This window comes from Felis catus, chromosome C2 (genome assembly GCF_018350175.1).
Source record: "Felis catus isolate Fca126 chromosome C2, F.catus_Fca126_mat1.0, whole genome shotgun sequence".
Lineage (NCBI taxonomy): Eukaryota > Metazoa > Chordata > Mammalia > Carnivora > Felidae > Felis > Felis catus.
The window spans coordinates 81,753,545-81,775,166 of record NC_058376.1 but is presented as its reverse complement, the minus strand read 5'-3'; the positions used below and the strand labels follow the sequence as shown (position 1 = coordinate 81,775,166).

Sequence of the window (21,622 nt, the reverse complement as noted above, 5' to 3'; positions counted from 1 at the left end):
GGAAAAACAGTAACTTCATAGTGGAGAAACTGGGGGGGGGGGGAGGGGACACCGTAATAAACTGCTCCAAGTTAATGAAATGAACCAAAGTGTGGGCCTCCTAATAGGACACACGGAGCCAAACATAACGTCACTTCTATGCAGTTTTTGCCAGAGATGCATGATCTGAATGTCATCATGAGGAAGCATCAGACAAACCCACATGGAAGACATTCTGAAAATAACTGACTTGTAAAGTCAGGAAAGTCGAGGAAAGATGGAAGAACTATTCCTATGTGAAGACTAACAAAACAGGATAACCAACCTCAGTCAGTGACCCTGAATTGGATCCCTCTCCAGGAGCAGCTGGGGAACCACAAGAGTGCAGAGACTCAGCAGGGGGTGATGGCACCCTGCAGATGGCAAAACCCCGTGGGGGTAGATGGAAGACAGGAGAGGGAAAAGACCTCTTGGAGCTGGTGAAGCTTGTCTCTGAGTACAGGTAGGACCCCCTCTTCCACCTGGAGGGATGTCCAGAAATACACGGGGAGGCACAAACTAAGGTATTGAGTTCATATAAGAATAAAGGGAGGGGCGCCTGGGTGGCGCAGTCGGTTAAGCGTCCGACTTCAGCCAGGTCACGATCTCGCGGTCCGTGAGTTCGAGCCCCGCGTCGGGCTCTGGGCTGATGGCTCAGAGCCTGGAGCCTGTTTCCGATTCTGTGTCTCCCTCTCTCTCTTCCCCTCCCCCGTTCATGCTCTGTCTCTCTCTGTCCCAAAAATAAATAAACATTGAAAAAAAAATTAAAAAAAAAAAACAGAATAAAGGGAACAAGAGCCAGCAAACTATGGGTCATGACCTATAATAGGAGCCAGATGTTTGTGTCTGGTAGTAGGTACACTAAACACCCTGGAAACTCCTAATGGTGGATACAATTAAAGCAAAACCAAAACTAAAACCCTTTTGAATCACACTGAACTAAGAGGAAAGTAAAGAATACTGAGGAACCTTAAAAATGTGTGAAGGCAGAAATACTGAAATCCACTTTTGTTGGCCTTTTTTCAAAGTTAGTAATGAGTTTTCTTTTTCAGTGCAGTGCAATCAGACATGAAACAAAGCCAGTCATGGAGGGGAGTTGAATAGGAGACTCTCTGGGGAGGGGTGAACTAAAAATGATTTCCAAGTAAAACTTCCTACCACCTAAGGGGACAGAAACAATACCTATCAAAATCCCAGCTGCCTTTTTTTCTTTTTTCTTTTTTTTGCAGAAATTGTCAAACTAATTTTAAAATGCGTATGGAAATTCAAGAGACCCAGAATAGTCAAAACAACTTTGAAAAAGACCCAACTTAGGGGATTCACACTTCCTGATTTCAAAATTTGTTAGAAAGCCACAGTAATGCTATAAGCTACATGACAATGTGGTGCTTGCATAAGGATAGATGTATAGATCAATGGAATAGAATTGAGAGTCCAGAAAGAAGCCCTTCCATTCACTGTCACCTGACTTAGGCAAGGATGTCAAGACATTCACAGAAAAAGAATAGTTTTTTCAATAAATAGTGCTGTGACAACTGGATATCCAAAGGCAAAAGAATGAAGTAGGACATCCTACACCATTCTATATGCAAAAGTGAACTCAAAATGGATCAAAGACCTAAGTGAGACCTAAAACTATCAAGGATTTGTGTCCAGAGTACATAAAAAATTCTTGCAAATCAACAATAAAAAGATAACTCAATTTTAAAATGAGCGAGGGGCCCCTGGGTGGCTCAGTCATTAAACATCTGACTTCGGCTCAGGTCATGATCTCATGGTTTGTGAGCTCGAGCCCTGCTTCAGATGAGCCCCACTTCTCTCTCTGCCCCTCCTGGGATTCTCTCTCTCTCTCTCTCTCTCTGTCTCTTGCTCACTTGTGCCCCCCCCTCTCAAAAACTATAAAAATAAAAATAACATAATAAATGCCTGTTTTTAAAAATAAAAATAAAGTGACTAAGGCACACACACAAAAAAACCTATACCCGGATGTTTATAGCAGCTTTATTCAGAATTATCAAATAGCCAAAATGTCCTTCATCAGGAAAATGGATAAATAAACTGTAGTACATTCAGACAGTGGAATATTATTCAGTGCTAAAAGGAAATGAACTAGCAAGCTATGAAAAAAAACGAAGAAAACTTAAATTCTATTACTAAGTGAAAGAAGCCACTCTAAAGATTACATACTGCATGACTCCAATTACATGACATTCTGGAAAAGGCAAAACTATGGAGACAGTAAAAAGACCATTCCCTGCCAAAGGTTAGGGAAGAGAAGGATATTATAGGCAAAACACAGAGGATTTTTAGGGCAGTGAAACAACTCCATGATCCTATAATGGTTGATATATGTTCTTACACGTTTGTCAAAACCCATAGAATGTACACCACCACCAGTGAACCCTAATGTAGGCTATGGACTTTGGGTAATGATGCGTCAATGTAGATGCTTCAGCTGTAACTGTGTATGCCACCCTATTATCAGGGTTTTTTTTTTAATTTTTTTTCAACATTTATTTATTTTTGGGACAGAGAGAGACAGAGCATGAACGGGGGAGGCAGAGAGAGAGGGAGACACAGAATCGGAAACGAGCTCCAGGCTCTGAGCCATCAGCCCAGAGCCTGACGCGGGGCTCGAACTCACGGAGGGCGAGATCATGACCTGGCTGAAGTCGGACGCTTAACGACTGCGCCACCCAGGCGCCCCCCTATTATCAGGTTTTGATAGTGGGGAGGCTGTGTGTATGTGGGCGAGAGGGTATATGGGAAATCTCTGTACTTCCTGTCTAATTTTGCTGTGAATCTAAAACTGCTCTAAAAAATGAAGTCTATTTAAAAGGGAAAAAAATGAGGGCACTCGGTAGCTTAGTCGGTTGGGCATCCAACTTCGGCTCAGGTTGTGATCTCCTAGTTCACAGTTTATCATTTGTAAGTTCGAGCCCCGAATCGGTCTCCCTCAGGGGAGCCCACTTTGGACCTTCTGTTCCCCTCTCTCTGTGCCCTTCCCCCCACCTCTCAAAAATAAATAAAAGGGGAAAAATGAATAAAGGACCTGAATAGACATTTCCCAAAAAAATATCTAGAAATAGCCAGTAAGCACATGAAAGACTCAATGTTATTAATCATTAGGGAATTGCGAATCCAAATCATGAGATATACCATAATGCCCACTAGAATGGCTACAATAAAGAAGATGGATATGTCTGTGATAAAGACATACAAAATGTGACATATACATACAAAATATTACTCTGCCTTTAAAAAACAAGAGAAATCCTGTCACAAGCTATAACATGGATGACCCTTGAAGATACTATGTTAGGTAAAATAAGCCAATCACAAAAAGATAAATATTGTAGGATTCCACTTACATGAGGTATCTAAAGTAGTCAAATTCATAGGGACACTAGAATGATAGTTGCTAGGGGGAGAGGGAAATGGGGGAGTTGTTATTTAATGGGTATAGAGTTTGAGTTTTGCAAGATGAGGAAGTTCTGGAAGTGTTTCACAACAATGTGAATATACTTTACACTACTAAATTGTACACTCAAAAAATGATTAAGATGGTAAATTTGATGTTGCATTTTTCAATCACAATTAAAAAGAAAAAAATTTAAAGACAGATAATAACAGTGTTGGCGAGGATGTGGAGAAATTGAAACTCTTACACATGGCTGGTGGGAATGTAAAATGGTGTAGCTGCTTTGGCATTTCCTACAAATGTGAAATGGAGTTATCATATGACCCAGCAATTCCACTCCTAGGTATATACCCAAGAGAAATGAAAATGTATATCTACGTGGAAATGGAGACACATTTTCATAGCAACATTATTCATAATAGCCCCCAAAGTGGAAATAACCCGAATGTCCATCAACTGACAAAAGAATAAATAAAATGTGGTATGTGTGAGCAGAATGGCACAGTGGGAGTGAGCTGGGCTCATAACCCAGAGGTCAGTGGATTGAAATAAAATGGGGCATATCCATACCATGGAATATTATTTGACCATAAAGAAAATGAAGTATTGCTATAGTATCCTGAAAACATTAAGCAAAAAAAGTCAGACACAAAAAGACCACATATTATATGATTCCATTTATATGACATTCCCAGAATAGGTAAATCGGTAGAGACAGAAAGCAGATTAGTGGTTGACAGGGGATGGGGAGGAAGGAGGAATGAGGAATTACTAACAGGTATGGGGTTTCTTTTTGAATTGATAAAAATGTTCCGGAGGGGCGCCTGGGTGGCTCAGTTGGTTAAGCATCAGACTCTTGATTTCAGCTCAGGTCATGATCTTGTGGTTCGTAAGCAATGCAGAGCCTGCTTATGATTCTCTCTTCCTCTCTCTCTGCCCCTCCCCTGCTTATGCTCTCTCTCTCTCTCAAAATAAATACATAAACTTTAAAAAAATGTTCTGGAATTAGATGGTAATGACGTTTGCATATTTTGTTAATATACTCAAAACCACTGAAATGTAAACTTTAAAACTGTGAGTTTGATGGTGTGTGAATTATATCTCAATTTAAAAAAAAAGGTTATAAAGTAAAAAAGAAATACATCCAAAATATGGATACAGGGAGAGTCACCAGGAAGGTAATATTCTTGAATGTGACTATATTTGTACCCATAGTCTGGTAAGACCAAATAAACTTAGGGCACATACTCTGATATTATTTTCCTTTTCTTAAATTGTAAAAATACTAAACACTAAATCTAATAGTTTACCTTGCAAAAAATAGAAGGGTAGAGATAATCTCACCACGTAATAGAGTAACCATTTCCTTTTTTTCCATATATTCTCTGATTGGTGATGACTTTTCACAAGCAAGACTAAAATAAGAACAACTAAACATGAATAAAATAGAGGTTAAAGTCTCTATCTGAATCGAGAAAAAAACCCTCTGCAGTTAGGAAGTCCTAGTTGGGAGAAATTCACTACATAAAGTTAAAATTTCTAAGACATGTAAAGCCAATATGTAATCAGTTACTGGCATGAATAACCAAATTTTGTAGGTCACTACTTCTCATAGAACTGCACAATTTTCCTTGCTATTTCTTAGAGTCTCCAGATGAGGTCTCTGCCCAGCTTCCTTACTGAAGATCACAGCCCATAAACTACCTGACGCTGGTTGTTCAAGATGCTCCCCCTAGCCGTGCCCTCCCTGAAAACATAGCCCCACTGGGTTTGGGGACATTGGTGCTGAAAGGCATGTGATATTGGCCAATCACTTGGCCTCTCTAAGCCTGTGTTCTTATGTATATAATACAGATTATAATACCACCTCACAGGGTTTTAGTGTGAATTGCATTAGCCAGCATGTGTAATGTGTTTAGTTCAATAAAGAAAGGCTGTTGTTATTATCATCCAAGGATACATTTAAAAAAAAAAGTCACCTCCAGACCACCAGCACACTCCTTCTCTATTCATCTACATGGTGAACCTATAGGCAATTGCCACTTTCAGATGACATTCTAGTTGGTCCTCTATGAGTGAAGCCAACAGACAACCCAAGTGCCTAGTAGATAACAGGACCCCCCAAAAATGTTTCCTGAGTAAATGAATAACATGAACCTCAAATTTCTTTGAATTATTTCCCCCCTTCTTCCTGATTATAAAATTAATTAATTGATTGATTAATTAATTAATTAATTAATTTTATTAATTTAATTAATTAATTAATTTTATTAATTTAATTAATTAAAAATTAACTATTTTTAAACTGTATATATACAATATCATATAAAATTGAAAAGTAAAGAGAAGCTGAATAAAGCACTCATATTCCTACCACCCAAAGGCCAGCTGACATGTTAGGCATATTTCTTTTTCATTTTTTTTACATTGTTGAACTAATTTTGTACTTTATGTAATTTAATATCCTGGATTTTTCATTTAGCACATTATAAGCATTTCATTCAATATGTTGCAAAAATTAACCTATGAATAGTATTTTATTATATGGGAATATTTAAGTAACCCTTTTCCCATTAGATTTTTAGTGTGTTTCCAATTTTCTATTATTGCACATCACATTTTCTGAGTTTGAGAAACATACATTTACATGTTTATATATATGTATATTATGAGCACATAAAAAGATTGAAATATGTGTGTGGGGGTGAGTGCCTTTAGGTGTGGGATTGTTGGGCTGGGGCAAGTATTTGCACTTTTATGTTACATATTTCTTTACTGTATAAATCCTTCACAGCAAGCAAGGATGACTTTGGTAATTAAATGTTTAAACGAAGGAAGGAGGAGAGGAAGGAAGGGAAGGAGAGAGGAGGGAGGGAGAGGGAGAGAGGTGGGAAGGAAGAAAGAAAGGAAGGAAGGAAAGTAAATCCCTGTACCAATTCCATTTGTACAGAGCCTAGAAGATCAAGAACCATGAGAAGCAACTAAGAAAAATGCCCCCTTATGTTTTTGTAGAACAAAGATAAGTACAGACCTATAAGTAAGAAAGTAGATATATTTGAGATTTAATTTCTCCAGTCAAAAAAGGAAATAGCAAACTGTGAACTACCCCAGCCCAACTTACTGATTAATTTTGGATTCTGTGGTGTTTCCAGCTCTGTCTGTCAATCTGATTGTAATAGACCCTCTTCTTATGTTCTTGTTCCAAGTTATAATGTCCACAAAGTAATGATATACTGCAAAACAGGGAGAGAGCACAGTAAGAGAGAGAGACTCTCAACTGCTCTCCTGATAGGTCAATTCCTAAAAACCCAACCTCCTTCATAACTTGAGTTTCTTGTTCTCTTCCTCTCTAGTTTCTCTGCAAAGATCTGGGCAGAATTTTCTAAAATTCCTTTCCATTCTTTTTGGTAAAGATGGCCTGCATGATGGCAGAATCCAGTGGTCTCCAGTTGTCATGTTTGGGCATCACAGTTGGAGTGGTATTCCACCTTATTCACTGAGGTATCATGGCCTACTGCTGAGTACGATTGGTTCACTGCATTCCCTGCCTTTTAAAATAAAGCAAGCAGGTGGCCATGTAGAGAACCTCCATGGCTGACAAGGTTGTCTGCAATCTGGGCCATGTCCACTAGCCGCCATCATCTCTTCCCCTGTCATGCCACACCATGTGTGTCACCTGCACTGCCAGGCTGCCTCTTGCTCCTGGGCCTTCTCCCCACTCGAACACTCACTCTTACTTTGCCCCCTTTGCCAACTCATCCTTCAGGTTTTGGGTTAGTCACTTCCTCCAGGAGACCTTCACTGACCCTTAGACTAAGTCAGGTTTGCCTCTTTGAGTTCTTCTCATGCTCTGGTGTTCTCCCATCATTAGCACACTTACCTGTATTTACGAAATACATGAAAAAAATGATAATCAAAAAAGTGGTAAATATATGGGTACATGTATACAAATATTGCCTGAGAAATATAGAAGGGGAAGGAGGCGGGGCGCCTGGGTGGCGCAGTCGGTTAAGCGTCCGACTTCAGCCAGGTCACGATCTCGCGGTCCGGGAGTTCGAGCCCCGCGTCGGGCTCTGGGCTGATGGCTGAGAGCCTGGAGCCTGCTTCCGATTCTGTGTCTCCCTCTCTCTCTGCCCCTCCCCCGTTCATGCTCTGTCTCTCTCTGTCCCAAAAATAAATAAACGTTAAAAAAAAATTTAAAAAAAAAAAAAAAGAAGGGGAAGGAGGCTCAGGAGATGTTGGTCCCACAAAGGAATAAGATCCACCCTGGAGTTGCCATTTCGTGGCCCACTATTACTCAGGCACTTGCCTCACTTGGACCAGGCAGACAGCAATCCCTGGGCTGCCACACATGGCTCCAAAGGAGGAAGGAACCCCACTGATCTGCACCCTCTTTTATAAGAGTTGCTCCTAAGAAAAGTGAAAAGGGGGACAAGATTGTAAGACATCCATCTGCCCAAGAAAATTCCTACTTCCCAGGGCATTAATCATCTGCTGCCCCACTTAGCCCCCGTCTGGAATACCCAAGCTCTCAATGTCTGTAGAAGGTCGTCATGGTTGCTTTGGAGCTGAAACTGACCTACAGATGTAGCTGACACCTGATTTTACCTAGCTGAAATGTCATGTCTTTTGGGGGGCAAGCAAATTTTCTGGAAGATCTTAGTGAGTAAAATGGCCATCTAAGGGGTGCACGGCTGGCTCAGTCAGTAGAGCATGCCACTCTTGGTCCCAGGGTCATGAGTTCAAGCCCTGTGTGTGGCATAGAGTATACTTTAAAAAAATTTTTTTAATTAAAAAAGTAAAAAGAATAGCCATCCAATGAAGCTAATAATTACGATTTGTTGAGAATTAATCCTTAACCCAGAAGATAGGCATTATTACCTAGCGGGACAATGAGACTCGAAGAGTTTAAATGACTTCACCAAGGTCACACAGCTACTATGTGATAGAGTCAGGATTCAACCGAAGTCTTCCCAGTTCCAAAATCCACACTTTAACATGCCCTTCATTTGCCAAGAGGTAGCCAGGAAGCTGAGACTCAGCCGTTTTTTAAAAAGAAGGGGGTTGGGGGGTGCCTGGGTGGTTCAGTCAGTTGAGTGTCTGACTCTTGGTTTTGGTTCAGGTCATGATCTCACGGTTTCGTGGCTTCAAGCCCCACATCGGCCCTTCCCCCACTTACACTGTCTCTGTCTCTCTCAAAATAAATAAACTTAAAAAAAAGGGGGGGGGGTGGGCAAAAGCAAACAACCACATCCACCACTCACTGCAGAATGGTTTCTCCTCGGCTGTGTCAAAGAACGCTTTAGTCATAGGAGGCTCTTTCTGCTTTAAATACTCTTTCCAATTATCAGCATAATAGCCTGTAAAGCAAGTTGGAAAAATGTAACATTAGCATGTATTCTATAAATGTAAAAGCAGCTGGGGAGGTAGTGAGAGCTGTGAGTTTGAGCCCTCACACCACCAAGACAATCTCCCTCGTACCCACCCCTGTGGGGGTGGACCTGCAGGGCCACCAGGGCTTGCCTCCCCTGCATCCACCATATCTTGCTCGCTGCCCTGTCCCTCAGAGCTGGGACTGGCAACATGACACTACAGTGTCTCCTCCTGCCTTTCCCTGACATTACATCACCCTAGTTCTCAGCAGCATGCTGGTTCTCTCACACACTGGGTAGGCTAAGAATAGCGCTGACATTTTTCAGTAATACATTCATTTTATAGTTTAAAGCAGTTTCAGGTTTATACCTAAAATAGCATCACTCTTGCAAAGCATTGTGCTTTCCTGAAGAACTACAATTAGGCCCCTAAATCCCACAGAACCTGAGCTTGCTAAGTGACTATGTCAACCAGCAGGGGACTCTTCACTTCTGTGCCTGCAGGAATGAAGCTGAGTCACATCAGTGAGGTGTCTCTCTCTCTCTCTTCTGTCCCCACCCCTAGAGAATGGCCTTTGCATCCTGACTAATTGATCTGGAATGGAAACATTGGTAATTTTTAAAAGCTCCCTAGAGCTTTCCAATTAATTTATGCACAACCAAGGTTGAGAACCCCTTGTCTGTAGCATGCTCTAATGTTAACTTGGATTTTTCCTTAGAACAATCAGAAAATTTTCCTCATCATCCCGTTTCTAGTCCTCACCATCTGGAATATTTCTACCAACCCTTAGCAAATACCCAAGCAGCCTCCGCAGTATCTGTTACCCCGCCCTGAATGTGCACATAGAAACCAGGGTGCGGCGTGAGGGCATCTACAGACAAGACTTGTTGGAAGGGATCATTCTGCAAGGCTCATTTGACAGGAGAGTCAGAGCTCACTGTGACCTTCCCCCAGCAGAGAGGTTGTGTGCGTGAAGAGGTTGTTTCTGTCCCCATGGGAGCAGGCTATATAAGGTGACTTTGCCCTGGGTGGGCTTGGAAACTCTTTGGAACCTTCTTTTTTATGCTAGAGTGTCCAGGGAGGTTGTACTGCCCTCTAGCTGAAATTGTATATAAATGGCTTTTCTAACACAGTTTCTGATTAGGACATTCAAGAGTATTTCACAGAACAAATTAGCTAGAAAAAGCTAAGTAAATTCTTTTTTAAGCACACAATTTTCAGGCCCATTTTTAGATAGTAAAGTGGTGCTCGGATTCTACCCAAAATGAACTATTTGTTAATCCGAGGGTAAAATTGCTTGTTGGACTTACCCAGCAGGGGACAGGACTCCTTTTGTGGCATGCCACAGTTGACACATTTTCCATTCCTATAATCCCGGTAGGAGTCACAGGGATATGCAGTGATAGCACAGTTCTCTCTCAGAGAAGAAAGGTACAGGTACACGGACCTCTGATGGTCACACTTAAAATATTGCAATCCTTTATCATAAAGGGAACAATGAAAGAGTAGAGCAGTCGTAGCATTTAACAATAATACATCACACATTATAGGCACACTCAGTTCACCATCTGTCTGCCATAGGCCGAGCACTGTGCTAACAGCTTCCATTTAACCCTTACAAAAACCTATAGATCAGCATTCACACTGGCACGTGGCAGGATAAAAGAAGATAGGCATGATCATCCCCATTTTACCTAGTAGCACATTGAGACTCAGCTTAAATGACTTGACCAAGGTCACACGACCATTATGTGGTTGAATCAGGATTCAACCTATGTCCTTCCTTTGTCAGTGAAAAGGACAAGAAAGATTCAATGGTAGTCAGAGTTTCCCCAGAGATTTTCAGCAGAGCACATTTAAACTAGTAAAGACATCAGAGAAAGGGGCCATTGAGGAGTAATTGTTAGAGGAAGATCCCCAAGGAGGGCAGGCACAGGAGACAGCTTTGAAAAAGGATGGGGGATGCCTCCACCTTGGGGGCAGAAGGAAACAAAAATGTAAAGACTGACCTTGTAAACTTAAATGAGGATACATAGAATGACTCCCTCAGGTGAGATCTTTAATCTAGGTAAAAAGGCAAATCTAGATCACCTCTAAGAGGTGAGGGTTTATAGGTGGGGAGATTTTCAGAATAGAAGCACGAGGAGTGATTGTAAGGAGTTGGCAAGAGATAAACATGAGGATTCTGTGACGTTATTGAGGGCCATGGAGAAGTAACCAAGTTTTCCTGGACCTGGTACTCAATTAACCAGGCTCCGTGACAGCTCCGGAATGTTCTCAAGCCAAGGTGTTGGCTGACGTGACAGAGACCTAAGGGGGTCTCTAATGGGATTACATTCATGAGAGAAGCCCAGTGGCAGGGGCTCTGTTTCTGCTACAGAGTGAAGGGTGGAATGAGAGGGACTGAACAATAGGAGGTGGCACCAGAAGCCATGAATGGGGAAGAAGAGGCAAGAGGCAAGCCTCTAGTTAATTCCTGGTGGGTGCCAGGTGATGCAGTGGTGACACAGGAGGCCAGCAAGGCATGGAGACAGCGTCAGGAGAGTTGGACATGATGAAGCAATGCAGCACACAAAACTGAAAGGTGGTTGGAAGGTTGATGGGTCAGAGGATGAAGGGGAACTGGGTCCCAAAGATGGGTAATCAGAGGAGGTGAGGATCTGAGTAGGAAACAGTGAACCAAATAAGAAAGGAGTTATGATTGTGAGCTAGTGGTTTGGAGAGGCACTGTTGCTTGAGTCAGAACAATGTTTCTTCTTTCCCCACAGTCCACTTATGTATGCCCATAGAGGAGCTCAGTGAAGGACAGAAATAAACTAGGGCAAGAGAGGAGAAACATGGGTTGGCATGGGACCAAGCCAGACAGGAACAAATCTGACAAGTCAATATTTACTTATTGTTCCTGGAACTTTCACTTGCCAAAACAATGATGTTGATAACAATACAGAGAATGACCTTTATAAGCAAATCACATTATCTTGGCTCCTCAGAAGTATTTACCCTACATCCTACAGGACAGGATTTGAACACACACCATTTATGGTGAAATATGGTTGACCCTACTTATGCCATTTCATCTGGATCATTTTCAAACACCATGTCCCCATGGGGCCATATACAGCTACCGTTTTGTAACAAGATTACCTTTTTCTAGAATCATATCCATGATTGTTTAACTTTCTCTGGCAATGATGAAATACAGATTAAGAGCACCTAGGGATGGGTTTTTTATCGGAATAAAATACTACTATTACTTTTATGTTGCCATCTACCGTTTTTTTTTTTTTGCTTTGTGAAGTTTTTCTTATTATAAAATAATACATGCTGATTTAGAAAATACAAAATAATGGGAAATAATGATGCAAAAATCACCCAGAAGTCCAATATCCACAGTTCACCCCTAATAATTATTTGCAGCATTTATGCTTGGTCTTTTTTTCTATACTTACACATGTACAAATACACATTTAAAAAACAAGTTGGGATGATACTGTATAGTTTTGTGTCATTTTCACTTAACATCCCATTGTAAGCATTTTCATTAATCTGAAAATATGACTTTTTGGCAATTATATTCCTTTGTGTGGGCATATCATAGTTATTTAACAATTTTCCATGTTGGATATTTAGATTATTTCTTAAAATGTAGCTACTATAAATAAAACTATGTCAGGTATTTTTGCACTTTGATTTTTGTTTACATTTTCCATTATTTCTCTAGGAGAGATTTCCAGATATGGAATTTCTAGGTCAAGGACACACCTTTTCATGAGAGAGCAATAATTCATAATAGCTCTTAATCATATGGTTATGGTTACTTATTTTTTAAATTTATTTTTTAAATGAAGCATAATTGGGGCACCTGGGTGGCTCAGTCGGCTAAGCGTCCGACTTCAGCTCAGGTCATGATCTCACAGTCCGTGAGTTCGAGCCCCGCGTCAGGCTCTGTGCTGACAGCTCAGAGCCTGGAGCCTGCTTCCGATTCTGTGTCTCCCTCTCTCTCTGACCCTCCCCCGTTCATGCTCTGTCTCTCTCTGTCTCAAAAAAAATGAATAAAAAACATTAAAAAAAATTTTGAAGTGAAGCATAATTAACATACGCTGTTATATTAGTTTCAGATGTACAATATAATGGTTCAGCAATTCTGTACGTTATTCAGTGCTCATCATGGTAAATGTACTCCTAATTTCCTTCACCTATTTCACCCATCTCCCCTTTGTCTTTCTCTGACTAATTTCACTTAGCATAATAGCCTGTGGATTCATCCATGTTGTGGCAAATGATTTGATTGATTCCCTTTTATAGCTGAGCAATATTCCATTGTGTAAATATACCACATCTTCTTTATCCATTCATCTATCGATGGATACTTGGGTTGCTTCCATATCTTCGTTATTGCCAATAATGCTGCAATGTTTTGTTTTTTTTTAAGTAGTATATTTGAGTCATAATTTTTCATTTTTCATTTATATTTATACTATATCTTCTCAGATGATTTGTTTTCTATTAAAAACTATTGCCCATATGGGGCGCCTGGGTGGCGCAGTTGGTTAAGCGTCCGACTTCAGCCAGGTCACGATCTCGCGGTCTGTGAGTTCGAGCCCCGCGTCAGGCTCTGGGCTGATGGCTCAGAGCCTGGAGCCTGTTTCCGATTCTGTGTCTCCCTCTCTCTCTGCCCCTCCCCCGTTCATGCTCTGTCTCTCTCTGTCCCAAAAATAAATAAACGTTGAAAAAAAAAATTAAAAAAAAAAAAAAACTATTGCCCATAGAATAATATCAGAGTTTTGAAATATGCCTTTTTAAAAACCACTATTATACAATATATAAAGTATTTGCCCTTACCTCCCAATATTGTTTTGGGGCAACCAGGTTGATCCAATCCTCCATTTGGGTAGAAGTCTATGTTTCCTAATGGCTCCTTGTAGCCCAGTGCTAAAGGAAAATATATTATGGTTTTATTTTTGAACTTTTCACATCATGTAGCTCATTTGCCTGAAGGATATAGGCAGGCATTTGTGTCGTTGTTCTACATATTTAAATATTTTGCTCAAAGCTACCCAGCTAGTTAGTTAGGAAGCAGGGATTTCCAACTAGGAGATTATAAAGACAGTAGGGGAACCTATTTCCAATATTTCTCAAGATGTAAGGGAGTTTGGGTCAGTCATTCACAGCAAGTCTGATAAAACTGTATGCTTCTTCTTTATATTTGGCTGGAACCTTCTAATTGCCAGTGCTTCCTGGGTCTCTAACTGCATTTGTGCCAGACTTTAATGAATAAAAAACGGGGGAAAAAATGAAGAAAAAAAAAAAGAAACAGGAAAAAATGAACTTTTACTTTGTAAGAAAAAATTTTTTTTAATTGGAAACTCTTCTAGAAAACGGGGACCAGGAAAAATAATTGCTTATTCTTTTTAGCCTTATAACTACAAACTAATCGGTCAAATGCTTGATTTAAAAGACTATTTATACATGTATACATAGTGCACCGTTGCAATAATAATAATACCTGTTATATATTGAGAACCTACATGTGTCTGTGGGGGGTTTTATACCTTTTATACACCTTTCCTCTAACATTCACACTGTCCAAAAAGTGGCCATTGGTAAATTCAGGTGAAGTAAGCTACAGATGAAGACACTGAGGTTCAGAGGACTTACAGAATGAAATGATCCCGCTAGAAAGGACAAAACCTGGGATCTGAGTCCACCCCTGCCTGACTGCAAAGCTTATTCTTTCCTCAAAATTCACTTTCTCTCCAAGAATAAAAAATACATTCCTCTATTCCATCAAGCATTAAAATGGCATCGAGATACTGCACTTAAGTAAGGTAACGCTTTGCAAACTGCGACGTAAGAATGCAGCTGTTTCCTTTAAGGCCAACAATTGCTGAATACCACACCAAAGAGCCCATGATAGGTGATCAAGGGTTTTTCAGGTGGCTGTATCACAAAGAGGGTGTATTATTAAAGACTACTCTGCTCTGTCCCCTCAGCCTTCTGAGGTCCCTACTCTAGTTCTTGTCCCAGACGTCTGGATATAAAGACTCACCTTTAACATCACCCCAAACCCTATATCCTATTCCAAATGCCAGCTATGAAATCAGCACCATAAAAGATGGAAATGGCCAGGAAGATCCAGAGAAAGTTGGAGAGCTAAACATGGCTCAGACTCGCTCTCCAGAGAGAGACACAACACGAACTTATCTTTCAGCTTAAGAAAACGAGAAAGACCCAAGAAAAACCCAAAAAATGGAAATCATGCATCCAAACCCTGCTGCATATATGGAAACATTCGTCCACACAGTGTGAAAATCACCCTGTCCTTGATTGGTCAAGATGGTCACTTTAAAAATAAGAAAAGTTGATGGGAAACCTCCACTCCAGCAAGACATCCTGGATGCCTGCATTAAACCAGTGTCCCTTCAATACCTGGGTGGATTTGGAACCCTGCCCCGCAGGAAAAGAGGGAATCTGGAAGAACCTGATCCACCCCTGCATGAGGCTCCCCTCAGGGGGAGACTCTTTAGGAGTCTGGGAGCCGGGTGCTCACTGACCCACAGGGACAGGAATGTTACCATCAATGTCGGAGTGGATGACGTCAACAAACTGTGCATCACCGGGATCTAATCTGTCCTCGGGAGGTCTCCCGTTGAATAAAGGGCCCGCAGGGTCGAGACCTGGAAAGAAAACAGAGTCGGCTTGGTAGCCCCACGCCATGAGTCACCTGCAGCCGGGCTTTTGATCCCTCTCCATGAGGATGGCAAGTAGGCTGCAGGGCACGCTCGCTCGTGTGGGCCAGCACTCGCATTCCCTTCCTGCTTTGTCAGCCTCCTTTCTACAGCCCCGTAGCCTTTTCCCACAGCAGAGGCAGTGCCCTCTGAGAATGGCATCCAGACCCCATTAGGAGCTATATCTTGTGCAGGGCTCAATAGCAGGGAGCGCACAGACGTGGGGACCAGGGACATGGGGATAAACTGGTTCCTCGGGAAAAAGCACCTGAAGGTGCATATAAAAAGCAGATGCTGTACTTTCCTGATTCTATTTTAAGTGATCCAGAAACCCCACTCAACCTTTCCTTCTTCTTATTAATAAAACTCCTGTACAGTTTCCATTTTTATTCATATATCCTAAGTCATATGATCCACATCACAAGCCTGTTAGGGAAGCAGGGTAGATATTATCCCCATTTTACAGATGCATGAACTGAGGTTCGGGGAGTTCAAGTATTTTAACCAGAGTGGCAGCCTCACAATGCAACGAACTCTCTCTATGGAGCTCTTAGTTTCATTGCACTGGGTTTGGCAAGCTCAGTGGGAAAGTATGAAACTCACTGGTCAGGCCAGGTATCAAAGAGGGATAAAAAATGGGTGTCCGTTCCTGCAGAATTAACCCACTCCATAAATGCCTGAGCTGATTTCTTGCCCTTGGTCACTGTTAGCTGGGCATTCCATCAGCTGGAAAAACAAGAGTGCAGCTCCTACCAGGTTCTAACCACAGCTAACAACTTTAAAACAATAACAGGAAAACACCAGAGGTACTCAAAACCCTGCTTACTAGAAACCTACCTGGAGTGAAGAATGTTTCAAGGGATGTTTCAAAATTTTTAACCTATCGGGGCACCTGGGTGGCTCAGTTGGTAAAGCGTCCGACTTCAGCTCAGGTCATAATCTCACAGTTCCTGAGTTTGAGCCCCGCGTCCGGCTCTGTGCTGACAGCTCAGAGCCTGGAGCTGCTTCAGATTCTGTGTCTCCCTCTTTCTCTGCCCCTCCCCTGTTCACGCTCTGTCTCTGTCTCAAAAATAAATTAATATTTAAAAATTTTTTAACAAAATTTTTAACCTATTAAAGACATTTTAAATTTTGTTTTTATTTTTTATTTTTTTTAATTTTTTTTTCAACGTTTATTTATTTTTGGGACAGAGAGAGACAGAGCATGAACGGGGGAGGGGCAGAGAGAGAGGGAGACACAGAATCGGAAACAGGCTCCAGGCTCTGAGCCATCAGCCCAGAGCCCGACGCGGGGCTCGAACTCACGGAGCGCGAGATCCTGACCTGGCTAAAGTCGGACGCTTAACCGACTGCGCCACCCAGGCGCCCCTTAAATTTTGTTTTTAATGTTTTTTTTATTTTTGAGACAGAGGGAGACAGAGCGTGAGTGGGGGAGGGGCAGAGAGAGAAGGAGACAGAGAATCTGAAACAGGCTCCAGGCTCTGAGCTGTCAGCACAGAGCCCAGTGCAGGACTTGAACCCACGAACCGTGACCTGAGCCAAAGTCGGACACTTAACTGTGCCACCCAGGCGCCCCCTGTGAAAGACATTTTAAATAGCATCTTCCATCCCCTGGGGTTAGATATAAAATCCAAGAGGTAGCATTCTTGCCTCGACTTCCCTGGTTCTAGCCTCAATCTTTCTATTTCTCCTCTGCCAACACTTTGCTTCCTTGAGGCTTGTCTTTATCTGCCTCCTTTCCTTATCTTTCTCTTCCCCACCCCTCCAGCTTTTCTTCTTCCTTGGTCGGTTCTCAACTGAAACTGATGTGAGATGGATGAACACCCAGACACCCAAGTCGGCAGGACATCCTCAACACAGCATGAGAAACTCATAATCTTGGAAAGAGTTTGCTCAGGAAGCCCTTCTGGTCTAAGGAAATGAACAGTCAGAGCCCCAGTTTGTAGCAACCTCCGAATCTATAGCAGATAAATTGGTTTACTATATGACATTCAAACCAGGGCAAATTTGAGAGTGATGAGGGCACTATTGACAATTATGTCAGGACAGAAGGCACAAATGGAGACAGGGATAGTGAGCTTGGATATATGATCACCTTAGTGACAATTCGTAGCAAATAATCAGCTTACAATGTCAGCCAAAAATCACAGTTAAAGTGCCCAATAAGCGATATATTTTGTGTGGACAGAGACCACTGGAGTCAGACAGATGTGACGTGGGGCCCCAAACCTAGCACCAACCAGCTGTATGACCTTAGGCAGGTCACTTTACTTCTCTGAGCCTCAGTTTTTTTTAATCTGCAAACTGGAGGTGGAATCAATGGCTACCTCAGAAGACATATAAAAGGACTCCTAGATCTGAATCCAGAACATTTTGAGATTATTATAGACTAGAAACAAAATGAGAAAATGGAGCTCTTTCTTATTGCCTAAAGACCACCAAGAAAGTGTCTAGATAGTGCTCATTGGCTTTTATTTTTTAAATTTTTTTAATGTTTATTTACTTTTGAGAGAGAGAGAGAGAGAGAGAGCGAGCAAGCATGAGTGGGGGAGGGGCAGACAGAGAGGGAGACACAGAATCTGAAGCAGGCTCGAGGCTCCAAGCTGTCAGCACAGAGACTGACATGGGGCTCAAACTCATGAACCGTGAGATCATGACCTGAGCTGAAGTCGGATGCCCAACCGACTGAGCCACCCAGGTGCCCCTCATTGGCTTTTATTACAGTATTAACCAGTTAGAGAATTTGATGAAAGTCCTAGACCTCTCCCTGGACATCCAAAATATACCTCTCCCCAGGACAGACAGCTGACATTTTGCATGCAGTTTCAGGGGCCTCATATTCCCATCCCCAACTTCACCATGAACTCTCTAAGGCACCGCTGTCCAATAATGTGAGCTACGTATATAATTTTAAAATTTCTAGAAGCCAATTTTAAAAAAGTAAATAGAATTAAGGAGAATTAATTTTTTTATTTTTTTTTTAATTTTATTTATTGATTTGAGAGAGAGAGAGCCTGTGAGCAAGGGAGAGGGGCAGAGGGAGAGACAGAATCTTAAGCAGGCTCCATGTTCAGCACAGGGCCTGACTCGGGACTCAATCCGATGACACTGCAATCGTGACCTGAGCCAAAATCAGTTGGACGCTCAACCAACTGAGCCACCCAGGCACCCAGAGGAGAATTAATTTTAATAATACATTGTATCTAACCCATTTTATTTAACCTAGCATATCTAAAATATTATCATTTCAACATATACTCCATATACAAAAATTGAGATTTTTAATATCCTTTTCTTTTTACTTAGTCTTTGAAATCCAGTGTCTATCTTGCACTTACAGAACATCTCAGTTTGCATTAGCCACATTTCAAGTGCTCAGTGGCTACATGTAGTTAGTTAGTGGCTACTATATTGGACAGCATAGCTCTATGGTCATTTCTCAAAGTATGGTGTTCAGACCACCTGCATTGTCTGGTTAAAAGTAGACTTCTAGGGGCACCTGGGTGGCTCAGTCTGTTGAGCTTCCAACTTCGGCTCAGGTCATGATCTCACGGTCTGTGAGTTTGAGCCCCACATCAGGCTCTGTGCTGACAGCTCAGAGCCTGGAGCCTGCTTCAGATTCTGTGTCTCCCTCTCTCTCTGACCCTCCCCCATTCATGCTCTGTCTCTCCCTGTCTCAAAAATAAATAAACATTAAAAAAAATTTTTTTAAGTAGACTTCTGGACCCCACCCCCAGAGTGCTGATTCAGCAAGTTGGCATTGTAACCAGCACCCCTAAGGAGATTTTTTTACACCCTTAAGTTTGAGAAGCAAATGTAATGTATTATCAAGTGATGTAGGTACTTGGAATATTTTAAAATCCACTTATGCTCTGCCATCTTGTGCTAAAGAAGCTAAAGAGAAATAGTGGTGCCTGGCTGGCTCAGTTGGTAGAGCATGAGACTTAATCTCAAGGTCATGAGTTCAAGCCCCACACTGGGCAGGGAGCCTACTTAAAATTAAAAAAAAAAAAAAAAGAAAAACTAAGAAGTTACTGAGAAACCAGGAGATGTGCCTGGAGAGAAAAAACGAAATGTCAGAAGAAAGAGAAATGGAAGAAAAAAGCCGCCATTACAGGCCAGATAATTAAAAGCAGAACCATCCAATGGGGGGAGTTGGGTATGAATTTCATCCTTAGGCAACAGACCAAGTTCCCACTCTACAATCTGGTGAACCCAGTCAGAAAAGGTGGTGGAAGGTGAGCAGAGAAGGGGAACACTTCACCCCTGAAGCCGCTCTGGAGAACAGCTGAGATTTGACTTTGGGGATCAGAGAGGATGAGGAATCCGGAGGACATGGGAAAGTCAGGGGCCACAGAAAACTGAGCTGTGGACCATTAGCTGAGTCCGGGCCACGTGGGCCCAGAGTGGAAGGCAGACTGGCTTGGGGAATTTCCACGGTCAGAAAGCAGGTTACACTGCACTCACATTCACAATAGTCATGGGAGCAGGTTTGCTGGGAACCAAGCTGGGGGTGAGACTGAATGAAGTAGTGGTGGGCTGGAGCCCTCCAGGCCCAGGACTGGAGGGCAGATTTTGCTCATCTCTTCCCCAACTTTGTGGTTATTAATGTCAGACTGGTAGCTTGAAATCAGCAGTGGTGAGAGTATTCAGACCATCAGACCATGGAGATCAGCAGACACTAAAAATCAGGACTTTTTTTTTTTTTTTTTTTTTTTTTTGGAGAGCAGTTCAGGTTCTTAACACACTCTCAGGGAGAGTCCCACCCACCAGAAGAGTTCCCAACAGATAAGGGACACAAGCAGATTCAAGCTACCTGTCCTTTGATCCCATAAGGGAAATGAAATTTTTTAAAAGGACATGTTGCATTCTAAAACATAAAAATAATAATAATGTGAAAAATGTAAAAAAGCGCTCTGCCTCCCGAGGGAAGCAGGTAAATAAGATGAGGGAGGCCTTGGCCCCTGGTGTGAAAGTGAGAGAAAAAAATCCAGGAAAAACAGAACAACGTGACCTCAAGTAGCAGGGCTAAAGGAGACACCCATAATGCGCGCGTGCGTGCGTGCGTGTGTGTGTGCACGCGCATGTGACACAGAGAGAGAGAGAGAGAGAGAATGACTTGCCCAGGGGTACCAGGAAGCACATTTAGAAACAGTGGCCCTACAAGTTTACCTCACAAGAATAGTTGGTTTGAATCTCTTCTTCCTCATTCTCTACTACCCTCCGGATTTCCTAGATTGAAAATAGTTCTCTGTGTGTAAGAATGGATTCTGGGAAGGGTATGAATGGGGAGAGAAGACTTGAGTCTCTGAAACAGAAAGCCTCCCTCATCCCATCCTCTGTAGCTGTGGAAAGTTACTGGAGCAGTAGGCAAGAGAACCCAGCAAAGAAACCTTTGTTTGGGATTTCACCTGCTGTTTCTGAGTTTTCATTCAGCTTTGTCCTGAAAGCTGATATTCAGAGAGTAAACCCCTCTATCAAAATTCCTGCCTCATTTTCCTATCATGAGATAGATCCCCAGCTGTGCCTGGGGATGGAAACATATTACGTATGTAGTTCAGGCTATATTAGATTAAATGAAAGGAAGATCGCTGTTTGGACAGCACAGATCAAATCCCCATAGGACATAGCTGTTATTCCTAACCATAAGAGAAATAAAGTTACCACCAACCTTTTCTATGGCATATACAACTTACTGAGTGTTTTGCACATATTTTATTAAATAATAACCTGAGGTCAGTATTATCATGGCCTCACCTTTGCACAAAAGGACACACACACTCAGAGAGGTTAAGTAATTGGAAGAGCTGGCTTTGGACCCAAAGACTTGAATTGTCTGTATCATGATCTCCCAGTGAACATCCCGCCCAGGCCAACTACCCCATGTCCATTCACAGGAAACCTTACCTGTAATTCTTCCCAGCTGCCCATTGTACATCTTTCCAACAAACCCGGATATGTGGGCTCCTAGACTTACTCCAATCATATAAATGTTGTCAAGAGAAGCTCCTTCTATCTGGAATTTTAAGAGGTCCATCGTTATAAATTGTGAGGGGCCATGGAGTTGACAACATTTGGAGAA

General features: G+C 41.9%; 1 protein-coding gene and 1 long non-coding RNA gene across 6 annotated transcripts in view; one reads left to right on the top strand and one right to left on the bottom strand.

The window, feature by feature from the left end:
• Positions 1 to 21,622, top strand: part of LOC102900126 — a 61,947-nt gene that overhangs the window by 12,350 nt on the left and 27,975 nt on the right. The window lies entirely within an intron of this gene.
• The window catches only part of LIPH (lipase H), a 47,033-nt gene that overhangs the window by 4,917 nt on the left and 20,494 nt on the right, over positions 1 to 21,622 (bottom strand). For 2 of the 3 annotated variants that reach the window (XM_019840031.3, XM_045037176.1), the window contains exons 3-8: positions 21,448 to 21,556; positions 15,388 to 15,489; positions 13,655 to 13,744; positions 10,123 to 10,290; positions 8,704 to 8,799; positions 6,561 to 6,672 (exon numbers count right to left, since the gene is read on the bottom strand). In XM_019840031.3, coding sequence (XP_019695590.2) covers positions 6,561 to 6,672; positions 8,704 to 8,799; positions 10,123 to 10,290; positions 13,655 to 13,744; positions 15,388 to 15,489; positions 21,448 to 21,556 — 677 coding nt within the window. Of the gene's footprint in view, positions 1 to 6,560; positions 6,673 to 7,748; positions 7,850 to 8,703; positions 8,800 to 10,122; positions 10,291 to 13,654; positions 13,745 to 15,387; positions 15,490 to 21,447; positions 21,557 to 21,622 lie in introns of all 3 variants that reach the window. The other variant, XR_006585186.1, reaches the window with a different exon arrangement.